The sequence below is a fragment of the Saimiri boliviensis genome, chromosome 17, assembly GCF_048565385.1.
Source record: "Saimiri boliviensis isolate mSaiBol1 chromosome 17, mSaiBol1.pri, whole genome shotgun sequence".
Classification (NCBI taxonomy): domain Eukaryota; kingdom Metazoa; phylum Chordata; class Mammalia; order Primates; family Cebidae; genus Saimiri; species Saimiri boliviensis.
Genome location: NC_133465.1, coordinates 29,650,862 through 29,678,620, shown reverse-complemented (window position 1 = coordinate 29,678,620; position 27,759 = coordinate 29,650,862). Strand labels below are relative to the sequence as shown.

Sequence of the window (27,759 nt, the reverse complement as noted above, 5' to 3'; positions counted from 1 at the left end):
TATTTTATTCTCTTTGTAGCAATTGCAAATGGGAGTTTGCTCGTGATTTGGCTGTTTGTCTGATGTTGGTGTATAGGAATGCTTGTGATTTCTGCACATTGATTTTGTATCCTGAGACTTTGCCAAAGTTGTTTATCAGCTTAAGGAGGTTTTGGGCTGAGATGGCTGGGGTCTTTTAAATATATGATCACAAATAAAAAATAAATAAATAAATATATGATCATGTCATCTGCAAATAGGGACAATTTGTCTTCTTCTTTTCCTCACTGAATGCCCTTTGTTTCTTTTTCTTGCCTAATTGCTCTGGCTAGAACTTCTAATACTATAGTGAATAGGAGTGGTGAAAGAGGGCATCCTTCTCTAGTGCCAGTTTTTAAAGGGAATGCTTCTAGTTTTTGCCCTTTCAGTATGATATTGGCTGTGGGTTTGTCGTAAATAGCTTTTATTATTTTGAGATACACTCCATTGATACCTAGTTTATTGAGAGTTTTTAGCATAAAGGGCTGTTTTTAGCATAAAGGCTGTTTTAGTATAAAGGCCTTTTGTCAAAGGGCTTCTCTGCATCTGTTGAGATAATCATGTGGTTTTTGTCTTTGGTTCTGTTTATGTGATGGATTATGTTTATAGATGTGTATGTTGAACCAGTCTTGCATCCCTGGGATGAAGCCTACTTCATTGTGGTGGATAAGCTTTTTGATGGGCTGTTGGATTCAGTTTGCCAGTATTTTATTGAAGATTTATCTCCCTTTGATCTTTGAAGTTGGTGATTTGGGGAGGAATCTCTGAGCCAACGTCCTTTCTGTTGCAGTTAGGCTCTATCTTTTTGGCCTGTAGAGGTGCTGCTGGGCTGCCTCGGATTCAGTCAGGTTGCTGGGTGGGTGGTCTTCCCCTGGAGTTTGTTTGCAGGTGAGATTAGTCCCACCTTCCCAGTGGAGTCTCTCCTTCCTTGAGCTCAGTCTTCCTGGTTGGGGTCAAACTGGTGTATTCACTGCCAAGCTCTCTAGTGCGGGCTTCAGTTTGAGTTTTGTGGGGGGCGGGGTCTGCTGGGTATTACGGCATATTTTCCTGCTTTCAACTCTGCCTCTTTCTGTGGGATGGGTTGTTCTGTCCTGCTGGTGTTGGTCCAAGCTTCCACCCAGGTCCGTGCAGATGGCTTGTGACACCAGGTGGGAGCTATTGCTCAGATTTGCCTCGACAACCCATGGCGCCCTGCAGTCTGGCGGGGCTCTTGTGGACGGTGGGTTGCAGGAGGGATGAGGTAAGCACAGGATCCAAATTGGAGCACCAAGAGGGTGACGTCCCTGACCCTCTGAGCCAGCTGCACGTTTCAGGTGGGGACACACTCTGCCCTGTTTTGGTTCACCCTCCCTGGGCAGCTGTCGCCCTGCTTCAGCTCCTTCCCTGGGCTATTTTCAGAGTCCTACCCATCCCACCAAATGAACCTGGCACCTCGCTTGGAATCGTGAAGTCCTCTAGCCTTCTGCGTCTCATTCGCTAGGAGCTGCATTCCAGTGTTACCTCCTCTCAGCCATCGTGCACCACCTCCCCCCACCCCATTTTTTTTTTTTTTTTTTAAGGCAGAAGGCTGGAGTGCAAGTAGAAATGGAGTTTTGCCAATACAAAAAAATTAGCTGGGCATGGTGGCACGTGCCTGTAATCCCAGCTACTCAGGAGGCTGAGGCAGGAGAATTGCCTGAACCCAGGAGGCGGAGGTTGTGGTGAGCCGAGATCGTGCCATTGCACTCCAGCCTGGGTAACAAGAGCGAAACTCCGTCTCAAAAAAAAAAAAAAAAGAAATGGAGTTTTGCCATGTTGCCCATGCTGGTCTTGAACTCCTTATATCGAGTGATCCTTTTGCCTTAGCCTCCTGAAGTGCTAGGATTACAGGTGTGAGCAGCCACACCTGGTCTGTTTTGTGTTAGTTTTTATATATGGTGCGAGGTAGAAGTCTAACTTCTTTCACTTAGTTTTTTTTTAATTTGTTTTTTTTTTTTTTTTTAGGCAGGGTTTCTCATTCTGTTGCCCAGGTTGGAGTGCAGTAAAGTCATCACAGTTTACTACATTCTCAACTTCCCTAGGTTCAAATTTTCTTCCCACCTCAGCCTCCAGAATAGCTGGGACCACAGGTGTATGTTACCAGGCCCAGCTAATTTTTTTTCTTTTTTCTTTTCTCTTTTTGTGGGGGGAAATGGAGTTTTGCTATGTTGCACAGACTGGTCTTGAACTCCTGGGCCCAAGCAGTCCACTTGCCGTGGCCTCTCAAAGTGCTGGGATTATAGGTGTGAGCCACCACACCTGACCCCAACTTCATTCCTTTGTGTGTGTAAATCTAGTTTTCCCAGTACCATCTGTTAAAGAGACTGTTCTTTCCCCCATTGAATTGTCTTGGCATCCTTGTCAAATCAATTGGCCATATTCTATAGATTCATTTCTGAATTCTTAATTCTATTCCATTTATCTATATGTCTCTTTATGTCAGTACCACATCATTTTGATGACTGTAGCTTTGTGGCAAGTTTGAGATCAAGAGGTTTTATTTCTCCAACTTCATTATTCTTTTTAAGGTTTGTTTCAGAGCTCCTTGAAATTTCATATATAAATTGAGGATTGGCTTTTTTTTTTTTTTTTTCTTATTAGCACTTTCCAGTTGACATGGCTTTTTTATTTCTGTAAAAAAAGACTTAGAATTTTGATGGGGATTGTGTTGACTCTATAGATCACTTTTGGTAGTATAGGCATCTTAATAATATTAAGTCTTTTAATCCATGAACGTAGAATGTCTTTCTAAACATTTATTTATATCTTCAATTTCTTTGAGCATTATTTTGCAGTTAGTTGCAAATGTTTTGCTTCCATTCAGCTTATTCTTAGGTTTTTGGTTTTTTGGTTTTGGGTTTTTTTTTTTTTTTGAGCCAGAGTCTTGCTTTGTTACCCAGGCTGGAGTGCAGTGGCACGATCTTTGCTCACTGCAACCTCTGCTTCCCAGGTGATTCTCCTGCCTCAGCCTCCTGAGTAGCTGAGATTACAGGTGTGCATCATCACACCCAGCTACTTTTTGTATTTTTAGTAAAGATGGGGTTTCACCATATTGGCCAGGCTGGTCTCGAACTCCTGACCTCAAGTGATCCACCTGCCTCAGCATCCCAAAGTGCTAGGATTACAGGTATGAGCCACTGCACCTGGTCATTCCTAAGTATTCTATTCATTCAGATGCTAGTGTAAGTGAATTACTTTCTCAATTCTGTTTGAAATTGTTCATTGCTGATGTATAGACACATAACTGGTTTTTGTATCTTCATCTTGTATCCTGCAACTTGGCTGAGTTTGTATGCTCTAGTATCTTTCTGTTGGATCCTTTGAAATTCCTATGTACAGGATTATATCATTTGCAAATGGAGATGGTTTTACTTCTTTCCTTCTAACTTGGATGCCTTTTGTTTTTCCTGTTTTAATACCCTTGGCTAGAACTTCCAGTACAGTGTTGAATAGCTGTGGTGAAAGTGAGCATCTTGTCTTGTTCCTGATATTAGTGAGAAAGCTTTTTCAGCCTTTTACTATTGGGTTTGATGTTAGCACTGGGTTTTTAATAAATACCCTTTATCATGTTGAAGAAGATCCTTTTATTCCTATTTTTTAAGCGTTTTTATTACAAAAGTATTGGATTCAAAGCCTTTTCTGCATCAAGCTGGAGCGTGTGTTTTTCTTTTCCTTCATTTATTAATGTGGTATATCAAATAGATTTTGTTAGGTTAAATCACCCTTGCATGTCTGGGATAAGTCAGACTTCATCATGGTTTATAGTTCTTTTAATATACTCTAGGTTTCTGTTAATAGTATGGTGTTGGGGATTTTTCATTCCACATTTGTAAGAGATGCTGGTCTGTAGTTTTCTTGTGATGTCTTTTTCTGGTGTTGGCATTAGGGTAATACTGGCTTCATAGAGTGAGTTAGGAAGTGTTCCTCCCTTCCCTTCCCTCCCCTCCCCCCCCTTCCCCTTTCCCTGACCTCCCCTCCACTCCCCTCCCATCCCCTCCCCTTTTCTTTCTTTCTTTCTTTCTTTCTTTTTTTTTTTTTTTTTTTTAAAAGATGGGATTTCACCATGTTGGCCAGGATGGTATCAATCTCCTGACCTCGTGATCCACCTGCCTCGGCCTCCCAAAGTGCTGGGATTACAGGCGTGAGCCACCTCACCTAGCCAGTTCCCTTCTTTTCTATTTTTTGATAAGAGTTTGTGAAGTATTGATATTACTCTTCTTTAAATGTTTGGTAGGGCTGGGTGCGGTGGCTTACGCCTGTAATCCCAGCAATTTGGGAGGCCAATGCAGGCGGATCATCTGAGGTCAAGAGTTCAAGACCAGCCTGGCCAACATGTCGAAACCCCATCTCTACTAAAAATACAAAAATTAGCTGGGTGTGATGGTGCATGCTTGTAGTCCCAGCTACTTGGGAGAATGAGGCATGAGAATCGCTTGAACTCGGGAGGCAGAGGTTGCAATGAGCCAAGATCGCACCACTGAACTCCACCCTGCGGGACAGAGCAAGACTCTGTCTCCAAAACAAAAATGTTTGGTAGAATTTACTAGGGAAGCCATTTGGTTCTGACTTTTTCCTTTTCTTTTCTTTCCTTTCTTTCTTTTTTCTTTTTCTTTTTTTTTTAGACCATGATAGACCCGGATGTTCTGAACTTTTCTTTCTTGGGAGGTTTTTGATTACAGATTCAGTCTCTTTACTTGTGATAGGTCTGTTGAGATTTTCTATTTTCTTGAGTTAGTTTAGTTAGTTTGTAAGTTTTAGGAATTTGTTTGTTAGCATCTCAAATCTGAAAATCTGAAATAGTCCAGAATCCAAAACGTTTTGAGTGTTGACATTACACCCAAAGAAACTGCTCATTGGAACATTTCAGATTTTGGACTTTCAGACTTGGGATGCTCAGCCAGTAAATATAATGCAGATAATACAAAATGTGAATAAATTTGAAACCTGAAACACTTGTGGTCCCAAGCATTTTGTTTAAGGTATACTCAGCCTATAATGTTGTCATATAGTTCTATTTCTGTAACAGTCCCCCATTCTTTTCCTTTTTTTTTTTTTTTTTTTTTTTTTGAGACAGACTCTCACTCTATCACCCAGGCTGGAGTGCAGTGGCATGATCTTGGCTCACTGCAACCTCTGCCTCCTGGGTTCAAGCAATTCTCCCATCTTAGCCTCCCAAGTAGCTGAGACTATACAGGTGCATGCCACCACACCTGGTTAAGTTTTGTATTTTTTGGTAGAGATGAGGTTTCACCATGTTGGCTGGCCTGGTCTTGAACTCCTGACCTCAAGTAACCTGCCAGCCTCAGCCTCCCAAAGTACTGGGATTACAGGTGTGAGCCACTGTGCCTGGCCCCCCATTCTTTTCTGATTTACTTACTTTCATCTTCTCTCTCTCTTTTTTTTTTTTTTTAATTTTCACTGAAATCTCATCTTGAAGCATCTTCTCTTTAGTTGTTTTGAGATTTTCAGTAAAAGACTCTTAGTAAACTTATCATGTTCATGTAAAGGTGGCATATTATATGACCTTTACAAAGGTATTATATAAGGTATTATATAAAGGTATTTATATTATATATAAAAACAAAAGTATTAAAGTAAAGAAACCGCCGGGCGCGGTGGCTCAAGCCTGTAATCCCAGCACTTTGGGAGGCCAAGGCGGGTGGATCACGAGGTCAAGAGATCAAGACCAACCTGGTCAACATGGTGAAACCCCGTCTCTACTAAAAATACAAAAAATTAGCTGGGCATGGTGGCACGTGCCTGTAATCCCAGCTACTCACGAGGCTGAGGCAGGAGAATCGCCTGAACCCAGGAGGCGGAGGTTGCGGTGAGCTGAGATCGCGCCATTGCACTCCAGCCTGGGTAACAAGAGTGAAACTCCGTCTCAAAAAAAAAATAAATAAATAAATAAATAAAAAATAAAGTAAAAAAACCATTACTTGTAATTATTTTCCCTCCAGATAACCACTGATAATGTTTTATTTTAAATGTTTATTTTCTGTTTTTACTTTTTTTTTTTTTTTCTGAAACGGAGTCTCGCTCTTGTGCCTAGGCTAAAGTGCAGTAGCGCAATCTCAGCTCACTGCAACCTCCCCCTCCCGGGTTCAAGCAATTCTCATGCCTCAGCCTCCTGAATAGCAGGGATTACAGGTATGTACACCATGCCTGGCTAATTTTTGTGTTTTTAGTAGAGGTGGGGTTTCAACCATGTTGGCCATGCTGGTCTTGAACTCCTGACCTCAGGTGATCCACCCACCTCCCAAAGTGCTGGGATTACAGGCGTGAGCCACTATGTCCGACCTCATTTTAAATCTTTTCAGCGTTTGAAGTAATATTTAAATAATTCCTATCATCCCTGTTTGACCAGGACCCTCCCAGTTGTAGCAGTGAAAGTCTTAGGTCCTAGACACCTTAGTCCAGGGCAACCTGAGATTGTTGGTCACCCTATATATAACTGTAAATAATCTTTAATGTGTATTCTGGCATTCTCTATACTTTCTAAAACAGAAGCAAATAGTATTGTTATGTATTTCGCTGTATTGCTCATTTTTTTTTCTATTTAATCATATATGTATTTGAGATACCATAATTTGCTTTTTGTCATTTTATATGATTAGATATTTAGGTCATTCCTCCCCTCTTTTAATTTTGCTAGTAAAAGTAATGCCATGATAAATATCATTATATTTCCCCCTTATGGACGTTTTTTACCACTTTGGAGGGAAAAGGAAGAAAAGGAGAGTAAGTGAATAACCTAGAAAATAATGAAAAAGGATATTACACAGGAGATGACTAAAAGTAGCTTTGAACTGTCAGTTATTAATAAATACAACACAGTAATAAAGCCATATGGCATTAATGCCCAAGCAGACCAAGAGAAGAGTGAAACCAGCAACAGTAATTGTACAATATATTAATTTAAAGAGCCTTTTTTAGGGGGGAAATATCTTATTATGTGTGTCTATTTGGTAGTTTCTTATGCAGGTATACACACACACACTCTCACACATACAGAACAATGTATTTATTTACTTACAGGAATTGGCTCACTTGATTGTAGAGGCTGACAAACTCAAAGTTTGGAGAGTAGGCTTGCAATGTGGAGACTCAGAGAGGAGTTGCTGTTTGAGTCCAGAAACAGTCTGCTGCCAGAATTCCCTCTCCCTCAGAGGGGGAGGTCAGTTGTTAATCTTAAGGCTTTCATTAATTGAATGAGGCTCATCCACATTATGGAGGGCCATCTGCTTTACTTAGAATTTACTGATTTATTATTTATTTATTTTTAGACAGTCTCAACTCTGTTGCCCAGGCGGGAGTGCAGTCGTGTAATCTTGGCTCACTACAGCCTCTGCCTCCCAGATTCAAGTGATTCTCATGCCTTAGCCTCCCAAGTAGATGGGATTACAGGTGTGTGCCCCCGTGAACAGCTAGTTTTTTGTACTTTTTAATTTTTTTTTGAGACGGACTCTGGCTCTGTAACCCAGGGTGGAGTGTAGTGGTGTGATCTCCCTCACTACAGCCTCCACATCTGGGTTCAAGCAGTTCTCCTGCCTTAGCCTCCCAAGTAGCTGGGATTACAGGGGCTTGCCACCACACCTGGCTAATTTTTGTATCTTTTAGTAGAGACAGGGTTTCACCATGTTGGCTGGGCTGATCTTGAACTCCTGACCTCAAGCGATACACCTGCCTCAGCCTCCGAAAGTGCTGGGATTACAGGCATGAGCCACTGGCACCTGGCCTGAGTTTACTGATTTAACTGCCATCCAAAGAGTGACTTCTCAAAAACATATAAACAGTATTTAACTAAAGATCTGGATACCATGGCCCAGCCCAGTTGACAGATAAAATTAACCATAACACTGTTATATGATTACTCCACAGTTTGTTTCTCCATTCTTCTGTTGGCAGAAAGCTCTACTGTTTACAGTTTTTGACTGTTATTAATAAAGTTGCTGTGAACAATTCATGTATAGTTATTTTTATGGATGTTTTCATTTCAGTAAATATCAAGGATGGGATTGTTGAGTCATAGGGCAAGTATATGTTAGTTTTTTGTTTGTTTGTTTGTTTGTTTTTAGAGACGGGGTCTTGCTATGTTTCCCAGGCTGGAGTACAGTAGCTATTCACAGGCAAGATCCCACTACTGATCAGCACGGGAGTTTTGACCTGCTCTGTTTCCGACCTGGGCTGGTTTACCCCTCCTTAAGCCACCTGGTGGTCCCCCACTCCCAGGAGGTCACCATATTGATGCCAGACTTAGAGTGTACACCCAATTGGCATAGTGCACTACGCTCAGAACTCCTGGGCTCAAGCAATCCTCCCACCTCAGCCTCCCAAGTAGCTGGGACTACAGGCACGCGCCAAGGTGTCCAGCATATGTTAGTTCTATAATCAATTCCCAGATGATTTAATCAAGAGGCAGAAATTTTACACTCCCATCAGTAGTTTATGAGAATTTGGTTTGCTCTTTATCCTCTGCAATATTTGGTATTGACAGTCATTTTTATTTGCATTCTGGTGGGCGTGTAGTGGTATTTCAATATGTTTTGTTTTGTTTTGAAGACCAAGTCTTGTTCTCTTACCCAGGCTCGAGTGCAATGGCATGATCTTGAATTTTCCAAATTTGATCATTGTACTGTAGTTATTCATGAGCATGTTCTTGTTCTTGGGAGATACATGAATAAGTGTTTTAGGAATAAGGATCAGAATATCTACTCTCAAATGGCTCTTCAATAATAAAATAATGATAACAATATGTATGTTTAGATAGAAAATTTCAGAAGAAATGTGACAAAATGTTAACCAAGAATTTTTCTATAGATGGGGCTAACAAACTACAGCCCTTACACCAGATCCAACCTGTGATGTGTTTTTGTTCAGCTTCTAAACTAAGGACAGTTTTAACATTAAAAAAAGAAGAATATGCAACATAGATTGTTTGTGGCCCACAAAGCTGAACTACTTGTTTGCCCTTTGGAGAAAAACTTTGCTCACTTCTGATCTAGAGGAAGGCATAACGAGGGTTCACTGTGCTGTGCCAACTTTATTGTATGTTTGACAGATTTGTGTAATGAAATGTAGGGAGGGAAATTTTTTTTTTTAAATGCTGATTTAGGAGGCCAGGATACTCTCCACTTCAGGTTAGGACAATCCCAGAAACAAGTGAATGAAAGCAGAGGAGTCAGGGTTAATTAACTGCTCAAAGCAGGTGTTTTCTGTTATTTTTCTTGATGTGTGGGAAACATGAGCATGTAGATGAGGAAAGTTTGAATGCAGTCCAGAACTGACTTTTTTTGCTGTAATTCTATTTCTGGGTTACTAATCTTCATATTTTCTGGTATCAGAGAAACCCATGCGCACACTCTTCTGCTGTTACATTTCCTCTCACCCCCACTCCATGACAGGATGCAGTGTGCAGTGTTTGTTTATAGACTCTCTAAAGGAAGGACCCTCTGGTGGTTAGGGATCACCTTAAGTTAAAAAATACTGAAATTGAGTCAGCCAGCCTGGCTGTTTCATCAGGCAAGCTAATCAAGGGCCGGTATCAGTGAGTATTTGAAGCCAAACCAGAGAGTCAGATGTCTAAAAGGATCACTGTCTCTAGATTACTGGGAAGATAAAGATACTCTTTTAGTTTCCAATACCTTAAATAGAACCAACGTGATGTTAGTAGATGGGTCACATGATTAAGAAATATAATATAAAAGCCAAAGAGAACACCGGCTTGGGAACCAGGTAGCGGGCTAACAAATATGGTAGACCATGTATGGTCCCAGCAAAATAATTTATTTGCTTTGTAACAAAGTGGTTTTTTGTTCATTTATTGAAATTGGATGTAATATTTACCTCTTGTTTCCTAGTAAAAGATTTTACTAATCTTTGTTCTTTTAACAGGTTTGCAAGTTTTATCTTTTCAGTGATTACTGTAAATTAATTGTTCAGTATTGTTCACATTAGTCTCATAATATAATTGATATAGTGATTTCAGATCATTCCTATGAGTTTATTAAAATAGATCCCAAATGTATCTTCACAGGCAATTTCCTAGTTTGAAACAAAACAATTTATTGTATGTATTTTCTTTTTCCTACTCTCTTTCTGTTCCTCTCTTTCTCTCAATAGTATCTAGTTTGTCTTTAGGACTACAACTTACTTTGCTTTGCTCTTTTTCTCTCTGGAGGTGAGAACAGATAACGTGTAGTATTGTGTTCTTCTTTAGTTACTTATAGTTCATTTGGTTCTGTTCTGTACAGTATTTTATGATGTAAACAAACACTTCTGCAAGCTTTTCTTACTGTTGCTTTACTCTCTACTAGAAGAACATCCCATCTTTTTTCAGTTCATTTGTTAATATTCTATCATCTCTAGTAAAATGTAGAAATTATTTACCCCTTTCCATATTCTTTATGCTGTTCCTGTCATATGTATTTTAGCTACATATAAACCTATAATGTTGTAATTTTTGTGTTAGATAATTTTTGCTTTGTATTTAGCTATTTAATGCACAAGAATGAAATTGGACTGATACGTCATACTATATATAAAAATTAACTCAGGCCAGGCACAGTGGCTCATGCCTGTAATCCCAGCACTTTGGGAGGCCAAGGTCAGTGATAACTTGAGGTCAAGAGTTCAAGACCAGCCGGGCCAACATGGTGAAACCCCGTCTCATTAGCTGGGTGTGGTGATGTATACCTGTAATCTCAGCTACTGGGAGGCTGAGGCAAAAGAACTGCTTGAACCCGGGAGGTGGAGGTTGCAGTGAGCCGAGATCGTGCCAAGACCAAGACTCTGTCTCAAAAAAAAAAAAAAAAAAAAAAAAATTAAAATAGATTAGAGACCTAAGTTTAGAAGTTAAAGCTATAATACTCTTATAAGAAAATGTAGGGATAAATCTGCATAACATTTGTTTTATCAAAGCCTTCTTAAATGGGACACTAAAAGTATGAACAACAACAACAGGATAAATTAAACTTCTTCAAGTTTAAAAAATTTCCTGCTTCAAAATAGTGAAAAGACAAACAACAGGAGAAAATATTTGCAAATGATATATCTGACAAGGGGCTTGGGTGTTGAATATGTGAAGAACTCTTAAAATTCAATAATAAAAAGACATTCAATTTTAAAAGTAGGCAAAGGACCTGAATCAAGATTTCTCCAGAGAAAATATACAAATGCCCAGGAGCACATGAAAAAACCTCAACCTCATTAGACATGAATTTTGAAAACATTATGCTAAGTGAAAGAGATCAATTACAAAAGACCACAAATATGATGACATATGAAATTTCCAGAATGAGCAAATCTCTAGGGACAGAAAGTAGATACTGCTTAGGTCTGGGAGGTAGACAAGGAGACAGGAGACTGATAGCTAAAGGGTTTATAGAGGCTGGGCATGGTGGTTCACGCTTGTTATCCTAGCACTTTGGGAGGCCAAAGTGGGAGGATTGCTTGAGCTTAGGAGTTCAAGACCAGCCTGAGCAACATGGCAAAACCCTGTCTCTACCAAAAACTATAAAAATTATCCAGGCACAGTGGTGCATACCTGTAGTCTCAGCTACTTAAGAAGCTGAGGTAAGAGGATAGCTTGAGCCCACGAGGTTTAGGCTGTAGTGAGCTATGATCATACCACTGCACTCCAGCCTTGGTGACAGAGCCGGACCTTATCTCAAAATTAATAATACTAATAAATAATTTATGGGGGTTTCCCCCCCTCTTTTAAATGGAGGAAGATATTTTTGTTGTAAGATATACATAATATAAAATTTACTTTTAACTATTTCAGGGTTTCTTTGTGAGGAGATAAAAAATGTTCTGCAGTTGACTGTTGTAATGGTTGCACAGATCTGTGAATGTACTAATGGCCATTGAATTGTATACATTAAAAAGGGCAAATTGTGTGGTATATGAATTATTTCTCAATGAAGCTGCTATATGGCCTTTTAGTCCTATTAATCAAAATCAGGGGACTCATAGATGAGTAGAGAACATTTTGGAAAAAGAAATTCATATCTAACAAGACTTATGTAAATAGATCTACTTCACACTTTACAGCAAGTGGTGCACTTTCTATTAACCAGTACACCCGCAGATGAAATTAAAATGTCATTAGTTCTTCACTGGATTAATGTAGCAGAACACAGATAATAAGCTCTGTCTTTTTTTTTTTTTTTTTTTTTTGAGACAGAGTCTCCCTCTGTTACTCAGGTTAGAGTGCAGTGGCACAATCTCAGCTCACTGCAACCTCTGCCTTCCGAGTTTAAGCAATTCTTGTGCCTCAACCTCCTGAGTAGCTGGGACAACAGACATGAACCACCATGCCTGGCCAATTTTTGTATTTTATTTTTTTTTATTTTTTTATTTTTTTGAGATGGAGTTTCGCTCTTGTTACCCAGGCTGGAGTGCAATGGCGTGATCTCGGCTCACCGCAACCTCCGCCTCCTGGGTTCAGGCAATTCTCTTGCCTCAGCCTCCTGAGTAGCTGGGATTACAGGCACACGCCACCATGCCCAGCTAATTTTTTGTATTTTTAGTAGAGACGGGGTTTCACCATGTTGACCAGGATGGTCTCGATCTCTCGACCTCGTGATCCATCCGCCTCGGCCTCCCAAAGTGCTGGGATTACAGGCTTGAGCCACCGCGCCCGGCCCCAATTTTTGTATTTTTAGTACAGACGGGGTTTTGCTGTGTTGGATTACAGGCGTAAACCGCTGTGCCTGATCTCATAAAATAATTATTATTATTTTCAGACAGAGTCTTGCTCTGTCACCCAGACTGGAATGCAATGGCAGAATCTTGGCTTACTGCAACCTCCACCTCCCAGGTTCAAGCAGTTCTCCTGCCTCAGCCTCCTGAGTAGCTGGGATTACAGGGACACACCACCACACCTGGCTAATTTTTGTATTTTTAGCAGAGATGAGGTTTCACCATGTTTGTCATGCTGGTCTGGAACTCCTGACCATATGATCTGCCCACCTTTGGCCTGTAATCCCAAAGTGCTGGCATTACAGGTGTGAGCCACTGTGCCTGGCCCTTGTTTAATTTTTTAAAGCACTCTTTATTGGGGTTTAATTTTACAGGTGCTGTCCTTAAAAAAAGAAGAAACAGGCCGGGCGCGGTGGCTCAAGCCTGTAATCCCAGCACTTTAGGAGGCCGAGGCGGGTGGATCACGAGGTCAAGAGATCGAGACCATCCTGGTCAACATGATGAAACCCCGTCTCTACTAAAAACACAAAAAATTAGCTGGGCATGGTGGTGCGTGCTTGTAATCTCAGCTACTCAGGAGGCTGAGGCAGGAGAATTGCCTGAACCCAGGAGGCGGAGGTTGTGGTGAGCCGAGATCGCGCCATTGCACTCCAGCCTGGGTAACAAGAGCGAAACTCCGTCTCAAAAAAAAAAAAAAAAAAAAAAAGAAGAAACAGTTTTTGAGGTATAATTTATATACCATAAGTCTACCAGTTTTAAGTGTACATTTCAATTATTTTTAGTAGATACACAAAGCCATCACTACAATCCACTTTTAGAACATTTTGTCTTTGCGAATTCATTAGAGCCTGAATTGAAAACAAGTTTTTTCACAGATGCTTTGAGATGATTTCTAACCCTTTTACTAAGCTCATTTTAAATATTTCATAGCTATTACTTTGTACCTTCTTAATATAGTGAGAGTTTGGCTCTTTTTCTAAAGAGTTAACTGTCATGTTTCTGTTTTTTTCCCCCCCAAAATTTCAACAACAGTATTAAATAATCATTGTGATAGCATCTTAAGGAGTCTTGTCTTGATCTTGATTAGCAGTTGTTTTCGGTAGACATGATGTGTTGAGCAATTACCTTGCTAATTTTGTTTTTCTAAGTTTGGCCTTCGCTACAATTGAATATATTTAGCGTTAGGACTATCTCACATTTTCATCTTTTATTGAGAGTTCATATATATTTTTTCCCCTTGACTTTTAAAAACTGTGGTGAATTACAAAACGTTTTTTAGTTTCATAATCTTTTGCATTCCTGTCATAGTAATTTTATTTTATTTTAATTTAATTTAATTATAGTTTATTTTATTTTTGAGATGGAGTCTCCCTCAGTCACCCAGGCTGGGGTGTAGTGGCGTGATCTCAGCTCACTGCAGCCTCTTCCTCCTGGGTTCAAGCGATTCTCCTGCCTCAGCCTCCCGAGTAGCTAGGACTACGGGCACCCACCACCACCACACCTGGCTAATTTTTGTGTTTTTAGTAAAGATGGAGTTTCACTGTATCAGCCAGGCTAGTCTCGAACTCGTAGAGATAGGGTTTTACCATGTTGGCCAAGCTTATCTTGAACTTCTGACCTGAGGTGATCCGCCCGTTTCACCTTCCCAAAGTGCTGGGATTACAGGTGAGAGACACCCCACCTGGACAGTAATAGTATATTGTATCCAAAGGACAAATCTTTTAATGCCCTGTAAAATTTGGTTTGCTAATTTTAGAGTTTTCCCATATATATTTACAAATGAAATTGATACCTAATTTTCAATTTTGTACTCTTTGTGAGGTTTTACTTAATAGGGTTAAATTACATAAAATTAATGGGTTGGGCAGGGTGGCTCACACCTGTAATCCCAGCACTTTGGGAGGCTGAGGCAGGCAGATCACTTGAGGTTGGGAGTTTGAGATCAACCTGACCAACATGGAGAAACCCCGTCTCTACTAAAAATACAAAATTAGCTGGGTATGGTGATGCATACCTATAATCCCAGCTACTCGGGAGGCTGAGGAAGGATAATCACTTGAACCTGGGAGGTGGAGGTTGTGGTGAGCTGAGATCATGCCATTGGACTCCAGCCGGGGCAAGAAGAGCAAAACTCTTCTCCAAAAAAAAAAAAATTGCCTTTGTAAAATTAATGGAATAGCATTTCTATTTTCCTCTTACGTATTCTGGAAAGTTCCTGTGGTAAAACTGTTTTTCACTGAAGACTATGGTAAAGGTCATTCCTTGGTATTTTCAATCTTTTATCATTGTTTTACTCATGTTTTTGTCTTTAGGTCAGTTTTAGCAATTTATTCTTTCCTAAAAAGTTGTCTATTTCATTGAGATTTCAAACTGTATTAGTACAGACCTGTATTGTATTGTCTCTTTGTTTATAGTACTACTCAGATTTTCTGTATTTTTCTCTCAACTAGATTACTCAAAGGTAAATCTGCTTTATTTTTTTCCTAAAGTACTAGCTGCAGGATAATAATATCACTGTTTAGTGTTATTTTTAAAATTTTCCTTGAAAGCGGTTTTGATGTCCTTTTTGACATGGTAGCTTACAAATGCTTCTATAGTTGCAAATAAATAATTGCCTATATTTAACCTGTTAATTTTTACAGTGCTTCTTTGTTCTTCTTTAGGCACGAGATGTGCGTACCAATGAAGTGGTGGCCATCAAGAAAATGTCTTACAGTGGAAAGCAGTCTACTGAGGTAGGTTAAATATGTACATTCTTTTTCTTTCTTGCATTTATCTCAATAAATATATACATTCTTATTGGCATATTAGAGGAAGACATACTATTTTTAATTGGGGAGGAAGGGTAGGAATTTTTTAAGTGTTAACATAGGTGAACCGTACCAATCTTAAGTATATATCTCAATGAATTTTCTTTCACAAACTGATGTACCCATTTAACTCTAATAGTACCAAGAGCCATAAACAGAGCATTACTGGTATCGCCAAAGCCCCCCCTAATTGTGTCTCCTGTTTTTAATTAATTTTTTTTTTTTTTTTTTGAGATAGAGTCTCACTCTGTCACCTCAGTTAGAATGCAGTGGCACAATCTTGGCTCGTTGCAACCTTCACTGCCTCTCAGGTTCAAACAGTTTTCCTGCGTCAGCCTCCAGAGTAGCTGGGATTACAGGTGTGTACCACCACACCCAGCTAATTTTTGTTTTTTGTTTTTTAATTTTTGTATTTTTAGTAGAGACAGGGTTTCGCCATGTTGGCCAGGTTGGTCTTGAACTCGTGACTCCAGGTGATCTGCCTGCCTTTATCTCCCAAAATGCTAGAATTACAGATGTGAGCCACTGTGTTCGGCCTGCTTTTAATTTTTTAAACTGTGGTTTTAAATATTATTCTCTGTTTATCTTGGAAGGATTATCAGTTTCTAAAACATTAAAGTAAAATAAGATGTACTTGATAGTAAATTATATTGGATATGATCTTTTTTCTTTATTTTTTTTTTTTTGAGATGGAGTCTCTCTCTGTCCCCTGGGCTAGAATGCAGTGGCACAATCCTGGCTCACTGCAACCTCCGCTTCCCAGGTTCGAGTGATTCTCCTACCTCAGCCTCCCAAGTAGCTGGGATTACAGGCACCTGCCACCATGCCTAGGCTAATTTTTTTCTATCTTTAGTAGAGGTGGGGTTTCACCACGTTGGCCAGACTGGTCTTGAACTTCTGACCTCAAGTGATCCACCTGCCTCGGCCTCCCAAAGTGCTGGGATTATAGGTATAAGCCACCACACTTGGTTTATGATCTTTAAAATGGTTTAAACGTTGTTTAATGCCTGTTTAAACAAACTTTAATCAACATGCATTGTATATCTAGTGTGAGAAACAAGTAATGTATAACAATTTGAAAAATTAAAAAATGAAATTATTAATGCTATATTGAATGTGCTTTAGTTCACTAATATTCTAATTAGTTTTTTCAGATTATATTCTACCTAATTTCATAAATTTATGAAATGTAGTCTGCTTTTTAAAATCTAGAATTCTGGCTGGCACCGTGGCTCACACCATAATCCCAGCACTTTGGGAGGCCAAGTTGGGTGGATCATTTGAGCCCAGGAGTTTGAGACCAGCCTGGGCAACATAGTGAGACCCCTGTGTCAGTTTTTAAAAAAATACATTTATAAATATAAAAGGAAAAGAAAATCGAGAATTCTCTTTAATCTTAAATTATTTACAATTATTTTTAATTGTGGTGAAATATAAATTGTAAAATTTGCCATCTTAACTATTTTAACTATTTTAAATTCCACCTTTCAGTAGAATTAAGTACATTCATGTTGTTGTGCAGCCATTATCACCATGCATCTCTAGAATTCATTTTATCTTGCATAGCTAAAACTCTGTAGTCATTTAACAATAATTCCCCAGCCTCTTGAAACCACCAGTCTACTTTCTGTCTTCATAAATTTGACTAGGTACTTAATATAAGTGGAATCATTTGGGATTTGTCTGTTCGTAACTAGTTTATATCACGTAATGTATTATCTCCAAAGTTCATTCATGTTGTAGTATGTTTCAGAATTTCCTTCCTTTTTAAGTCTGAAAAGTATTCCATTGCGTCTATGTATATATATTTATGTGTGTATATCTACCTATATCTGTTTGTACATATACTATATTAGAGTCTGATTAGTCACACCTAGAACAAAAATTTTCCTTTACCACATCATCTTTTAATGTCTAGTGTTGGTGTCCTTTGTGAAAATTTTATTATGTTGAGTAATACATTTTTTTTAGTTTACCTTCCAGAGTATTCAAATTTGAAACTTAAAGACCATAGAAAAGATTTTGAGGATTTAGCATTTTATAATTTATCTTACCCATTTTTCACAAAACACTGTGAATATATTTTTCTGTGCTCTGTTAAGGCCTTGTGCAATCACATAGGAGGTATATGGTCTTTTTGTTTGTTTATTTGTTTGTTTGAGATGGAGTTTGGCTCTCGTTGCCCAGGCTGGAGTGCAATGTCATGATCTTGGCTCACTGCAGCTTCCGCCTCCTGAGTTCAAGTGATGCTTCTGCCTAAGCTTCCCAAGTAGCTTGGATTACAGGCGTGTGCCACCACGCCTGGCTAGTTTTATGTTTTTAATAGAGACAAGATTTCTCGATGTTGGTCAGGCTAGTCTTGAACTCCTGACCTCAGGTCATCTGCCTGCCTTGGCCTCCCAAATTGTTGGGATTACAGGCGTTAGCCACTGTGCCCAGCCCACAGCATCTCTTAAAGTATTCTATTTATACTACTTTCCTTGCCATTAAGAATATAACCCAAATCAGTGATTAAGCTTAAAAAAATTAAAACGAGCAAAAACAGATTTCTAGTCCCCCTCTCACACCTGCTAAACCTGTAGAATTTCTGGGTATGGACCAACGGATATGTATTTTTAGAGTTCCTGGGTTGCTTCTTAAGAGTAACTATGGGCCGGGCGCGGTGGCTCAAGCCTGTAATCCCAGCACTTTGGGAGGCTGAGGCGGATGGATCACGAGGTCAAGAGATCGAGACCATCCTGGTCAACAAGGTGAAACCCCGTCTCTACTAAAAATACAAAAAATTAGCTGGGCATGGTGGCGCATGCCTGTGATCCCAGATACTCAGGAGGCTGAGACAGGAGAATTGCCTGAACCCGAGAGGCGGAGGTTGTGGTGAGCCGAGATCGCGCCATTGCACTCCAGCCTGGGTGACAAGAGTGAAACTCCATCTCAAAAAAAAAAAGAGTAACTATGTTTAGGATGTGGCCTAAGTAGTTAAGGTTGTCATGGAGTAGCTTAAGACCAAAGGTTTATCTGCATTTCTTGATAGGTATTCGAGAATAAGGCTCTTAGTAAACTATGTAGGAAAAGATTTTTGCACTGCTTGTTTTTTTTCTGTGAACTTTCTATATAATAACTAATTATTCACTAGCATTTTAGAGTCTGCATTTAGGAATTTAAATCTCAGAGGAGTTACTTCATCTGAGTTGAAAACAAAAACAAACCTTAACATTTGGTAAAAGAAATAAGCCAGAAACACAACAGGTGAACTTTATGATATATGTCTGTAAAAAATGAAAGGTTGGACTTTTGAAGAAAAATCAGTGAATATGGTGTATAGTTATCCACATGATTGGTGTATGGTTGTAAAATTTTAATAAGATTCATTAATTATAAATTCTATCAAACTCAAATTTGTCTTACCTACCTTGAGTGAAATAATTTTGTAAATTATATAATTAAGTTATAAACTATAGGCATGCCTTGAAAATACTGTGGGTTTTGTTCTCAACCACGCCAATAAGGCAAATATTATAATAAAGCAAATCACATGAATATATTGGTGCCCAGTGCATATAAAAATTATGTCTAGGCCTGGCACAGTGGCTCATGCCTGTAATCCCAGCACTTTGGGAGGCCCAGGTGGGCAGATCACCTGAGGTCAGGAGTTTGAGACCAGCCTGGCCAACATGGTGGAAACACTTGTCTCTATTAAAAATACAAAAATTAGCTGGGCGTGGTTGCACATGCCTGTAGTTCCAGATACTCAGGAGACTGAGGCAGGAGAATCACTTGAACCCAGGAGGCAGAGGCAGGAGAATCGCTTGAACCCAGGAGGTGAAGGCTGTAGTGAGCCAAGATCACACCACTGGACTCCAGCCTGGACGACAGCATGAGATTTTGTCTTTAAAAAAAAAAAAAAAAATGTCTAAGCTATACTGTAGTTCATTAAGTGTGCAGTAATACTGTCTTTAAAAAGACAATGTATATACATTAGTTTTAAAATATTTTAAATGTTAATGATCATTTGAGCCTTCAGCATGACATAGTATTTTTGCTGCTCGAGGATCTTTTTGCTGCTCGAGGATGTTGATAGCTTCTGACTGATCAGGGTAGTGATTGCTGAAGGTTAGGGTGACTGTCACAATTTCTTAAAATTAGACAACAGTAAAGTTTGCCCTTTTGCCCCATCAGTTGTCTCTTTCACAAAAGATTTCTCTGTAGCATGTCATGATGTTTGACAGCATTTTACCCACAATAAAACTTTCAAAATTGGAGTCAATCCTCTGAAACCCTATTACTGCTTTATCAGCTAATTTTTTTTTTTTTTTTTTTTTTTTTTTAGACAGAGTCTCACTCTTGTTGCCCAGGCTGGAGTGCAATGGCACAATCTTGGCTCACTGCAACCTCTGCCTCCCAGGTTCCAACAATTCTCCTGCCTCAACTTCCTGAGTAGCTAGGATTACAGGCATACGCCACCACACCTGGCCAATTTTTGTATTTTTGGTAGAGACAGGGTTTCTCCATTTTGGTCAGATTGGTCTTGAACTTGGGACCTCAGGTGATTGGCCTGCTCTGGCCTCTCAAAGTGCTGGGATTACAGGTGTGAGCCACTGTGCCCAGCCTCAACTAAATTCATGTAATATTCAGAAACTGCTTTCTTTGCCCATCCATTAAAAGCAGTTTCTCGGCCGGGCACAGTGGCTCACGCCTGTAATCCTAACACTTTGGGAGGCCGAGGTGGGTGGATCACCTGAAGTCAGGAGTTCAAGACCAGCCTGGCCATCATGGTGAAACCCCATCTTTAAAAAATAATAATAATAATAAATAAAAGCAGTTTCTCATTCACTCAAGTTTTATCATGAAATTGCAGCAGTTTAGTCACATCTTCCGGCTCCTTGTGTAATTCTAGTTTTCTCTCTGTTTCCACCACATCTGCAATTACTTCCTCCACTGAAATCTTGAACTCCTCAAAGTCATCCGTGAGGATTGGAATCCACTTCTTCCAAACTCTCTTGATAATGTTGCTGATTTGTCCTCCCATCAGTCATAAATGTTCTTAAAGGCATGTAGAATGGTGAATTACTTCCAGAAGGTTCCCAATTTACTTTGCCCATACCCATCAGAGAAATTGCTGTCTATGGCAGCTATAACCTTTCTTTATTTCTGGGTTTTTTTTTTTGGAGAAGGAGTTTTGCTCTTGCTGCAGTGGTACTGTCTCGGCTCACTGCAGCCTCCGCCTCCCGGGTTCAAGCGATTCTCCTGCCTCAGCCTCTTGAGTAGCAGGGATTATAGACATGTGTCCCCATATCTGGCTACATTTTGCATCATTCGTAGAAATGGGGTTTTGCCGTGTTCGCCAGGCTGGTCTTGAACTCCTGACTTCAGGTGATCCACCTGCCTTGGCCTCCCAAAGTGTTGGGAGTACAGGCGTGAACCACTGTGCCTGGCTGCTATAGCTTTTCTTAAATAATAAGGCTTGGAAGTCGAAATTATTATTTGATTCATGGGCTGCAGAATGGATGTTAGCAGGAATGAAAACAACATAAATCTCCTTTTATATCTCTATCAGAGTTCTTGGGTGACAAGGTGCACTGGCAAAGACCAGTAATATTTTGAAAGGAATCTTTTTCTGAGCAGTAAGTCTCAACAGTGGTCTTAAAGTATTCACTAAACCATGCCTAAACAGATGTACTGTCATCCAGGCTTTGTTATTACATTGAACAACCACAGGTAGAGTATGACTTTTGGAATGGTAAATGTGTATTGACTTCAACTTAAGGTCACAAGTTGCATTAGCCCTTAACAAGAGAGTCAGCCCATCCTTTGAAGCTTTGAAACCGGGCATTTAATAGTTGCTCTGTAGCCATGGAAGTCCTATATGGTATATTCTTCCAGTATAAAGCTATTTCATCTACACTGAAGATCTGTTGGCTGTGCATGGTGGCCTACACCTGTAATCTCAGCAATTTGGACGGCTGAGGTGGGTGGATCACTTGAGGCCAGGAGTTCAAGACCAGCCCGACCAGCATGGTAAAACCCCATCTCTACTGAAAATACAAAAATTAACCAGGTGTCTTGGCACATGCCTGTAGTCCCAGCAACTAGGGAGGCTGAGGCAGGAGGAACGTTTGAACCCAGAAGGCAGAAGTTGCAGTGAGCTGAGATCGTGCCAATATACTCCAGCCTGGGTGACAGAGTAAGACTCTCAAAAAAAGAAAAGAAAAGAAAATCTGTTGCGTAATGTGGCCACCTTCATCAATGACACATTGGCTAGATCTTCTGGATAACTTGCATGTAGCTTCTACATCAGTACTTGCTCCTTCCTTCCTGCCTTCCTGCCTTCCTTCCTTTTCTTTCTTTCTTTTTTTTTTTTTTGACAGAATCTCTCTCTGCCGCCCAGGCTGGAGTGCAGTGGCACGATCTTGACTCACTGTAACCTCTGCCCTCCTGGGTTCAGACAGTTGTCCTGCCTTTGCCTCCCTAGTAGCTGGGAATACAGGCATGCGCCACCACATCTGGCTAATTTTTGTATGTTTAGTGGAGACAGGGTTTCACCATGTTGGTCAGGCTGGTCTTAAACTCCTGACCTCAAGTGATCTACCCTCCTTGGCCTCCCAAAGTACTGGGATTATAGGCGTGAGCCACCGTGCCAGGCCTACCTTGCACTTTTAATTTATGAAAATGGCTTCTTTCCTAAAACCTAATGAAGCAACCTTTGCTAGCCTCCAGCTTTTCTTCTTCAGCTTCTTCAGGTCTCCCAGCCTTTCTAGAGTTAAAGAGAGTTAGGGCCTTCTTCTGGATTACACTTTGGTTTACGGGAATGTCGTGGCTGATTTGATTTTCTATTCAGGCCACTAAAAACTTTCTTCATTCAACAATAAACTTGTTTTGCAAATTTTCTTTGATAACTTTTTCTTTGTATTTACAACTTGGCTGTTTGGCACAAAAGGCCTAGCTTTTGGCCTGTCTCAGCTTTTGACCAGTCTCAGCTTTTGACTTGCCTTTCTCATTAAGCTTAATGAATTGTAACTTTTGAATTAAAGTGACAGATGTGTGAGTATTCTATTCACTTGAACACTTAGGGGTCCCTGTGGGGTCATTAATGGCCTAATTTCAACAGTGTGTCTCAGAGATTAGGGAGGCCCAAGGAAAGGGAACACAGACGGGGGAACCGCTGTTTGGTGGAGCTGTCAAAATACATATTTGTTGATTAAATTCAACATCTTATATGGGCACAGTTCATGGCTCCCCAAAACAATTACAATAGTAATGTCAAAGATCACTGATCACAAATCACTGTAACAGGTATGATAATAATGATGAAAAAGTTTGAAATGTTGTGAGAGTTACCAAAAGGTGATACACCTAACATCTAGTGAGCACATGTTATGGGGAAAATGGGCTGGTAGACTTGCTTTGACACAGGATTGCTGCAAATCTTCAATTTGGTAAAATATAGTAATAATAATATCTGTGAAGTACAATAAAGCAAAGTGCCATAAATCAAGATATGTCCATATAAATATAATTTCTTTAAACTTTTTAATTTTGACATTTTATCTAAAAATTACAAATCACATTTTGGGAGGCCAACGCAGGTAAATTGCTTGAGGTCAGGAGTTTGAGACCAGTCTGAGCTATATAATGAAATCCTCTTATCTCTACAAAAAATAGAAAAATTAGATAAGCCTGGTGGTGTGTGCTTGTAGACCCAGATACTTGGGAGACTGAGATAGGAGGATTACTTAAGCCCAGGAGATAGAGGTTACAGTGAACTATGATCATGCCTCTGCACTCCAGCCTGGGTGAAAGAGTGAGACCCTGCCAGTAAATAAATAAAACCAAGCAGAGTTGCATTTTCTTGTTAACCCTTCTCAATTTTTAATTACTTTTATTCTTATATAACTTTCTGAGGAAAGGCCCTGTTCATAATTCTTTACCTTTTTCTCCCCACAGAAATGGCAGGATATTATTAAGGAAGTCAAGTTTCTACAAAGGATAAAACATCCCAACAGTATAGAATACAAAGGCTGTTATTTACGTGAACACACAGCATGGGTTGGTATTTGCTTTCCTCTTGTTGCAATTTTAGCTGATTTTTGGTTGTGTAAAGGCATGCTAAAACACTTGAAACGTTAGTTCATACTGAAAGAAAATGAGCAATATTTCCTAGAACTTGTAGGCAATAAGAGATAATAGAACTTTTGCAAGTCTTACTGCAGAGATATTTTAGAATTCTGTTGACTTTTGTGTGTATGATAAAATGTCCTCTGACAGTTTTAATAGTAACCATTCAAACATTGTGAAAACAATCATGTTACTTGAGGTTGAAAGTTAGCATTTTTTTTTTTTTACATAAATGTACTATAATGCAATTAACTAGAAAGATCTTGGTGAAATTTGGGTGAATCCTGGTGAAATTTGAATGGATTATGATTCCTTGGCTGAATAATACTAAAGATAAAGAATTGTTGCACTTTATTATTTTTTTTTTAAAGATGGGGTTTCACCATGATGGCCAGGCTGGTCTTGAACTCCTGACCTCAGGTGATCCACACACCTTGGCCTCCCAAAGTGCTAGGATTACAGGCGTGAGCCACCACGCCCCACTCTGCACTTTATTATAAGAAGTAGAAATTAATTTTGCTCTTTTGTTACCAGGAGTGGTCCCTTATTTTGAATAATAAGCCACAGCTAAGTATCATTTGAGTATACTTACTGTAGATTTAGATTTGTAGCATTTGGTGCATTTTTATCCAGTTTGTTTTGGTGGTGGTAGTGGTGACTTGTAAAATTGAGGCTATGATTAAAGAAAAAGCAGTAACATTATACAGGTAACTTCTTTGCCTCTCAGGGTTCTCCATCCTGAGGATACTAATAGAACCTCATAAGATCATCCTGAGGATACTAATAGAACCTCGTAAGGTTATTCTGAGGATTAAATTGGTTACTATGTAAAAAATACCTGGCACGTAGGAGGTGCTTTATGTTTGCTTTCAAAGAAATAGCTGTAACCTGAGCTTTGTATAGCTTTTCCTCAGTATCTGTAGGGGATTTGGTTCTAGGACACCCAGCCCCCAGGATACCAAATCCGTTATATAAAATGGAGTGTATCTGCACATAACCTGCATACATCCACCTATTATTTTATTTTTTCAGTCATCTGTAGATTAGTTATAATACCACATGCGAATGCCATGTAAATAGTTGTTATATTGTATTGGTTTTTGTATTATTTTTATTGTTATATTGTAACTTAATTTTTCAATTAGTTTTGATGCATAGTTGGTTGCATCTACAAATCTAGAACCCATAGATGTGAAGAGATGACTACACATATAATTCTAGAGAACACAGCTTTCTGTGTCCTAACAATGAGCAATGTTATTACTGTAGGTTTGTAGTAATGGAATATATGCATTTCTTTACAATTTTAATTAGCAATTATATATGAAATACACAGCTTATAGAAGTGATTATATGTTGACATTATTAAAAGATTAATGTATCATTGGTTTGACTTTATATATGCATTTAACAAATCACTGAATACATAACTATTTTTTATTAAGAATTTTAAAAAATATATTACTCTGAGTAATATATAACTATTTTCTAAGGTAAATGGTGACTAGAGTGTTACTTCAAACTATCTTCTTGATCTCCTGGGTGAGCTTATTTTATCTTAAATAGAATCTTTACAATAATATATTTTAATGCTTTATAATTTTTTCATGTAGCTTGTAATGGAATATTGTTTAGGATCTGCTTCAGATTTACTAGAAGGTAAGTTTCCTTTGATTATTTAAAAAAAGTATTCATAGAATAAAATGATAATTTAGTTAGACATTATTTAAATGATATTAATACCAAATAATGTTAAGCTTTTCAGAAAGAGCAAAACGCTTAGGCTTTTTCAAATTCTCAGTGTGGTATATGTTGTCTGTATTAAATATTATATGTTATATAGTAGCTTAAAATAGTTATTTTTCTCACTGTGTCTTTACAAGTATTTTTTCTGAATTCTGTGTCATTCTACGCCTCCTGTTCAAAACAAAGTGAGAATAAAGGGAGAACTCTGTTACTATTGTTTTTATATAACCAAATAATTATTTAATATTGTTAGCTAAGAGAAGAATTGGCTATGAACTGTACTTTAACAGCTGGCACAATTGCATACAAATTATAAAGTTTAGCAATCTTTATCATTTTGGGAAATTTCTTCTTGCTCAGTATCAGTTTTTAAAAATTGCCCTATTATTAGATATGTATTACTTTTAACAAAAATGTTCTGTGTATTAATTATTTTCAAATAAATTTTAAGTTCACAAAAAGCCATTACAAGAAGTGGAAATAGCAGCAATTACACATGGTGCTCTCCAGGGATTAGCCTACTTACATTCTCATACCATGATCCATAGGTAAGTGCTTTGGAAATTATCATATTTTGATAAGTAAATAGCTTGTTTTGTTGCAATTATCAACTTTAGAGTTTGTTTTTTTTATTTTTTTTTAAGACGGAGTTTCGCTCTTGTTACCCAGGCTGGAGTGCAATGGTGCGATCTCGGCTCACCGCAACCTCCGCCTCCTGGGTTCAGGCAATTCTCCTGCCTCAGCCTCCTGAGTAGCTGGGATTACAGGCACGCGCCACCATGCCCAGCTAATTTTTTTTTTGCCTTTTTAGTAGAGACGGGGTTTCACCATGTTGACCAGGATGGTCTCCATCTCTTGACCTTGTGAGCCACCCGCCTCGGCCTCCCAAAGTGCTGGGATTACAGGCGTGAGCCACCGCGCCTGGCCAACTTTAGAGTTTCTTAACCCCAAAGTTTTTATTGGTTATAGCCAAATAAAATAGTATAAGCTCATATTCTTTTTATTGTTCATGTCTTAAAACGAACATAGTGGTATACTTGATCTCTTTAGGATCATTTTTTTTTAAATAATTTTTTTTTTTTTAAAGACAGGGTTTCACCATGTTGGTCAGGCTGGTCTTGAACTCCCGACCTCAGGTGATCCACCTGCCTTGGCCTCCAAAGTTCTTGGATTACAGGCGTGAGCTACCATGCCCAGCCAGGATCATTTTTTTTTTTTTTTTTTTTTTTTTTTGAGACAGAGTTTCCCTCTTGTTACCCAGGCTAGAGTGCAATGGCACGATCTTGGCTCACCGCAACCTCCGCCTCCTGGGTTCAGGCAATTCTCCTGCCTCAGCCTCCTGAGTGGGTGGGATTACAGGCACGCACCACCATGCCCAGCTAATTTTTTTTTTTTTTTAGTATTTTTAGTAGAGACAGGGTTTCACTATGTTGACCAGGACGGTCTTGATCTCTCGACCTCGTGATCCACCCGCCTCGGCCTCCCAAAGTGCTGGGATTACAGGCTTGAGCCACCGCGCCCGGCCCATTTTTTATCTTTACCTATATATGCTGCTGGACCTTGCAAAAGTATGTGTGCTTTTTGGATTTGTGGTAGAAATTTAGTTGTAGAATCATTTAATTTGCAAACTGGAATGGGCGTTAGAGAATCATACAGTCTTTCTTTCTCATTTTACAGGTAAAAATCACTGATGTCTCAATTCGTGACTATAATTTCCTAAAGGTTGCAAAGCCGAATAGATTAGAGCTAGAACTAAATTTAGATCTTTTTGTCTTCTTGGTAACTGACAATGACAGACTTATTCCATTGATTCCATGACATGGACGAATAAAAGCTGCTTAAGGCCAGGTGCAGCAGCTCACATATGTAATCCCAGCACTTTGAGGGATCACTTGAGGTCAGGAGTTCAAGATCAGCCTGGCCAACATGGTGAAACCCCGTCTCCACTGAAAATACAAAAATTAGCTGGGCATTGTTGTAGGCACCTGTAATCCCAGCTACTCATGAAGCTGAGGGAGGAGAATTGTTTGAGCCTGGGAGGTGGAGGTTGCAGTGAGCTAAGATGGTGCCACCGCACCCCAGCCTGGGCGACAGAGTAAAACTCCGTCTCAAAAAAAAGAAAAAATGAAAACTGCTTAAGACTCTTTATGCTTTTGAGCAGTGATCCTTGATAATCCTTGATAATGGATAGTAACTTTGACGTTAAAACATTTTATAATGTATTTTTGACAATGGTATTGGTCCTAGGTGTTTTAGAAGACAGTTAGCATTTTTTGATTATGTATATGAACCAGGCAGTACATATTAAACTATGTAACAGAGTCATTGCGAGTTAATGGGTTATTAATTT

General features: G+C 39.2%; 1 protein-coding gene across 3 annotated transcripts in view; it reads left to right on the top strand.

The window, feature by feature from the left end:
* Positions 1-27,759, top strand: part of TAOK1 (TAO kinase 1) — a 171,517-nt gene that overhangs the window by 67,448 nt on the left and 76,310 nt on the right. For all 3 annotated transcript variants that reach the window (XM_074388433.1, XM_039476870.2, XM_074388432.1), the window contains exons 3-6: positions 15,405-15,476; positions 23,493-23,594; positions 25,277-25,322; positions 25,861-25,957. In XM_074388433.1, coding sequence (XP_074244534.1) covers positions 15,405-15,476; positions 23,493-23,594; positions 25,277-25,322; positions 25,861-25,957 — 317 coding nt within the window. The remainder of the gene's footprint in view (positions 1-15,404; positions 15,477-23,492; positions 23,595-25,276; positions 25,323-25,860; positions 25,958-27,759) is intronic.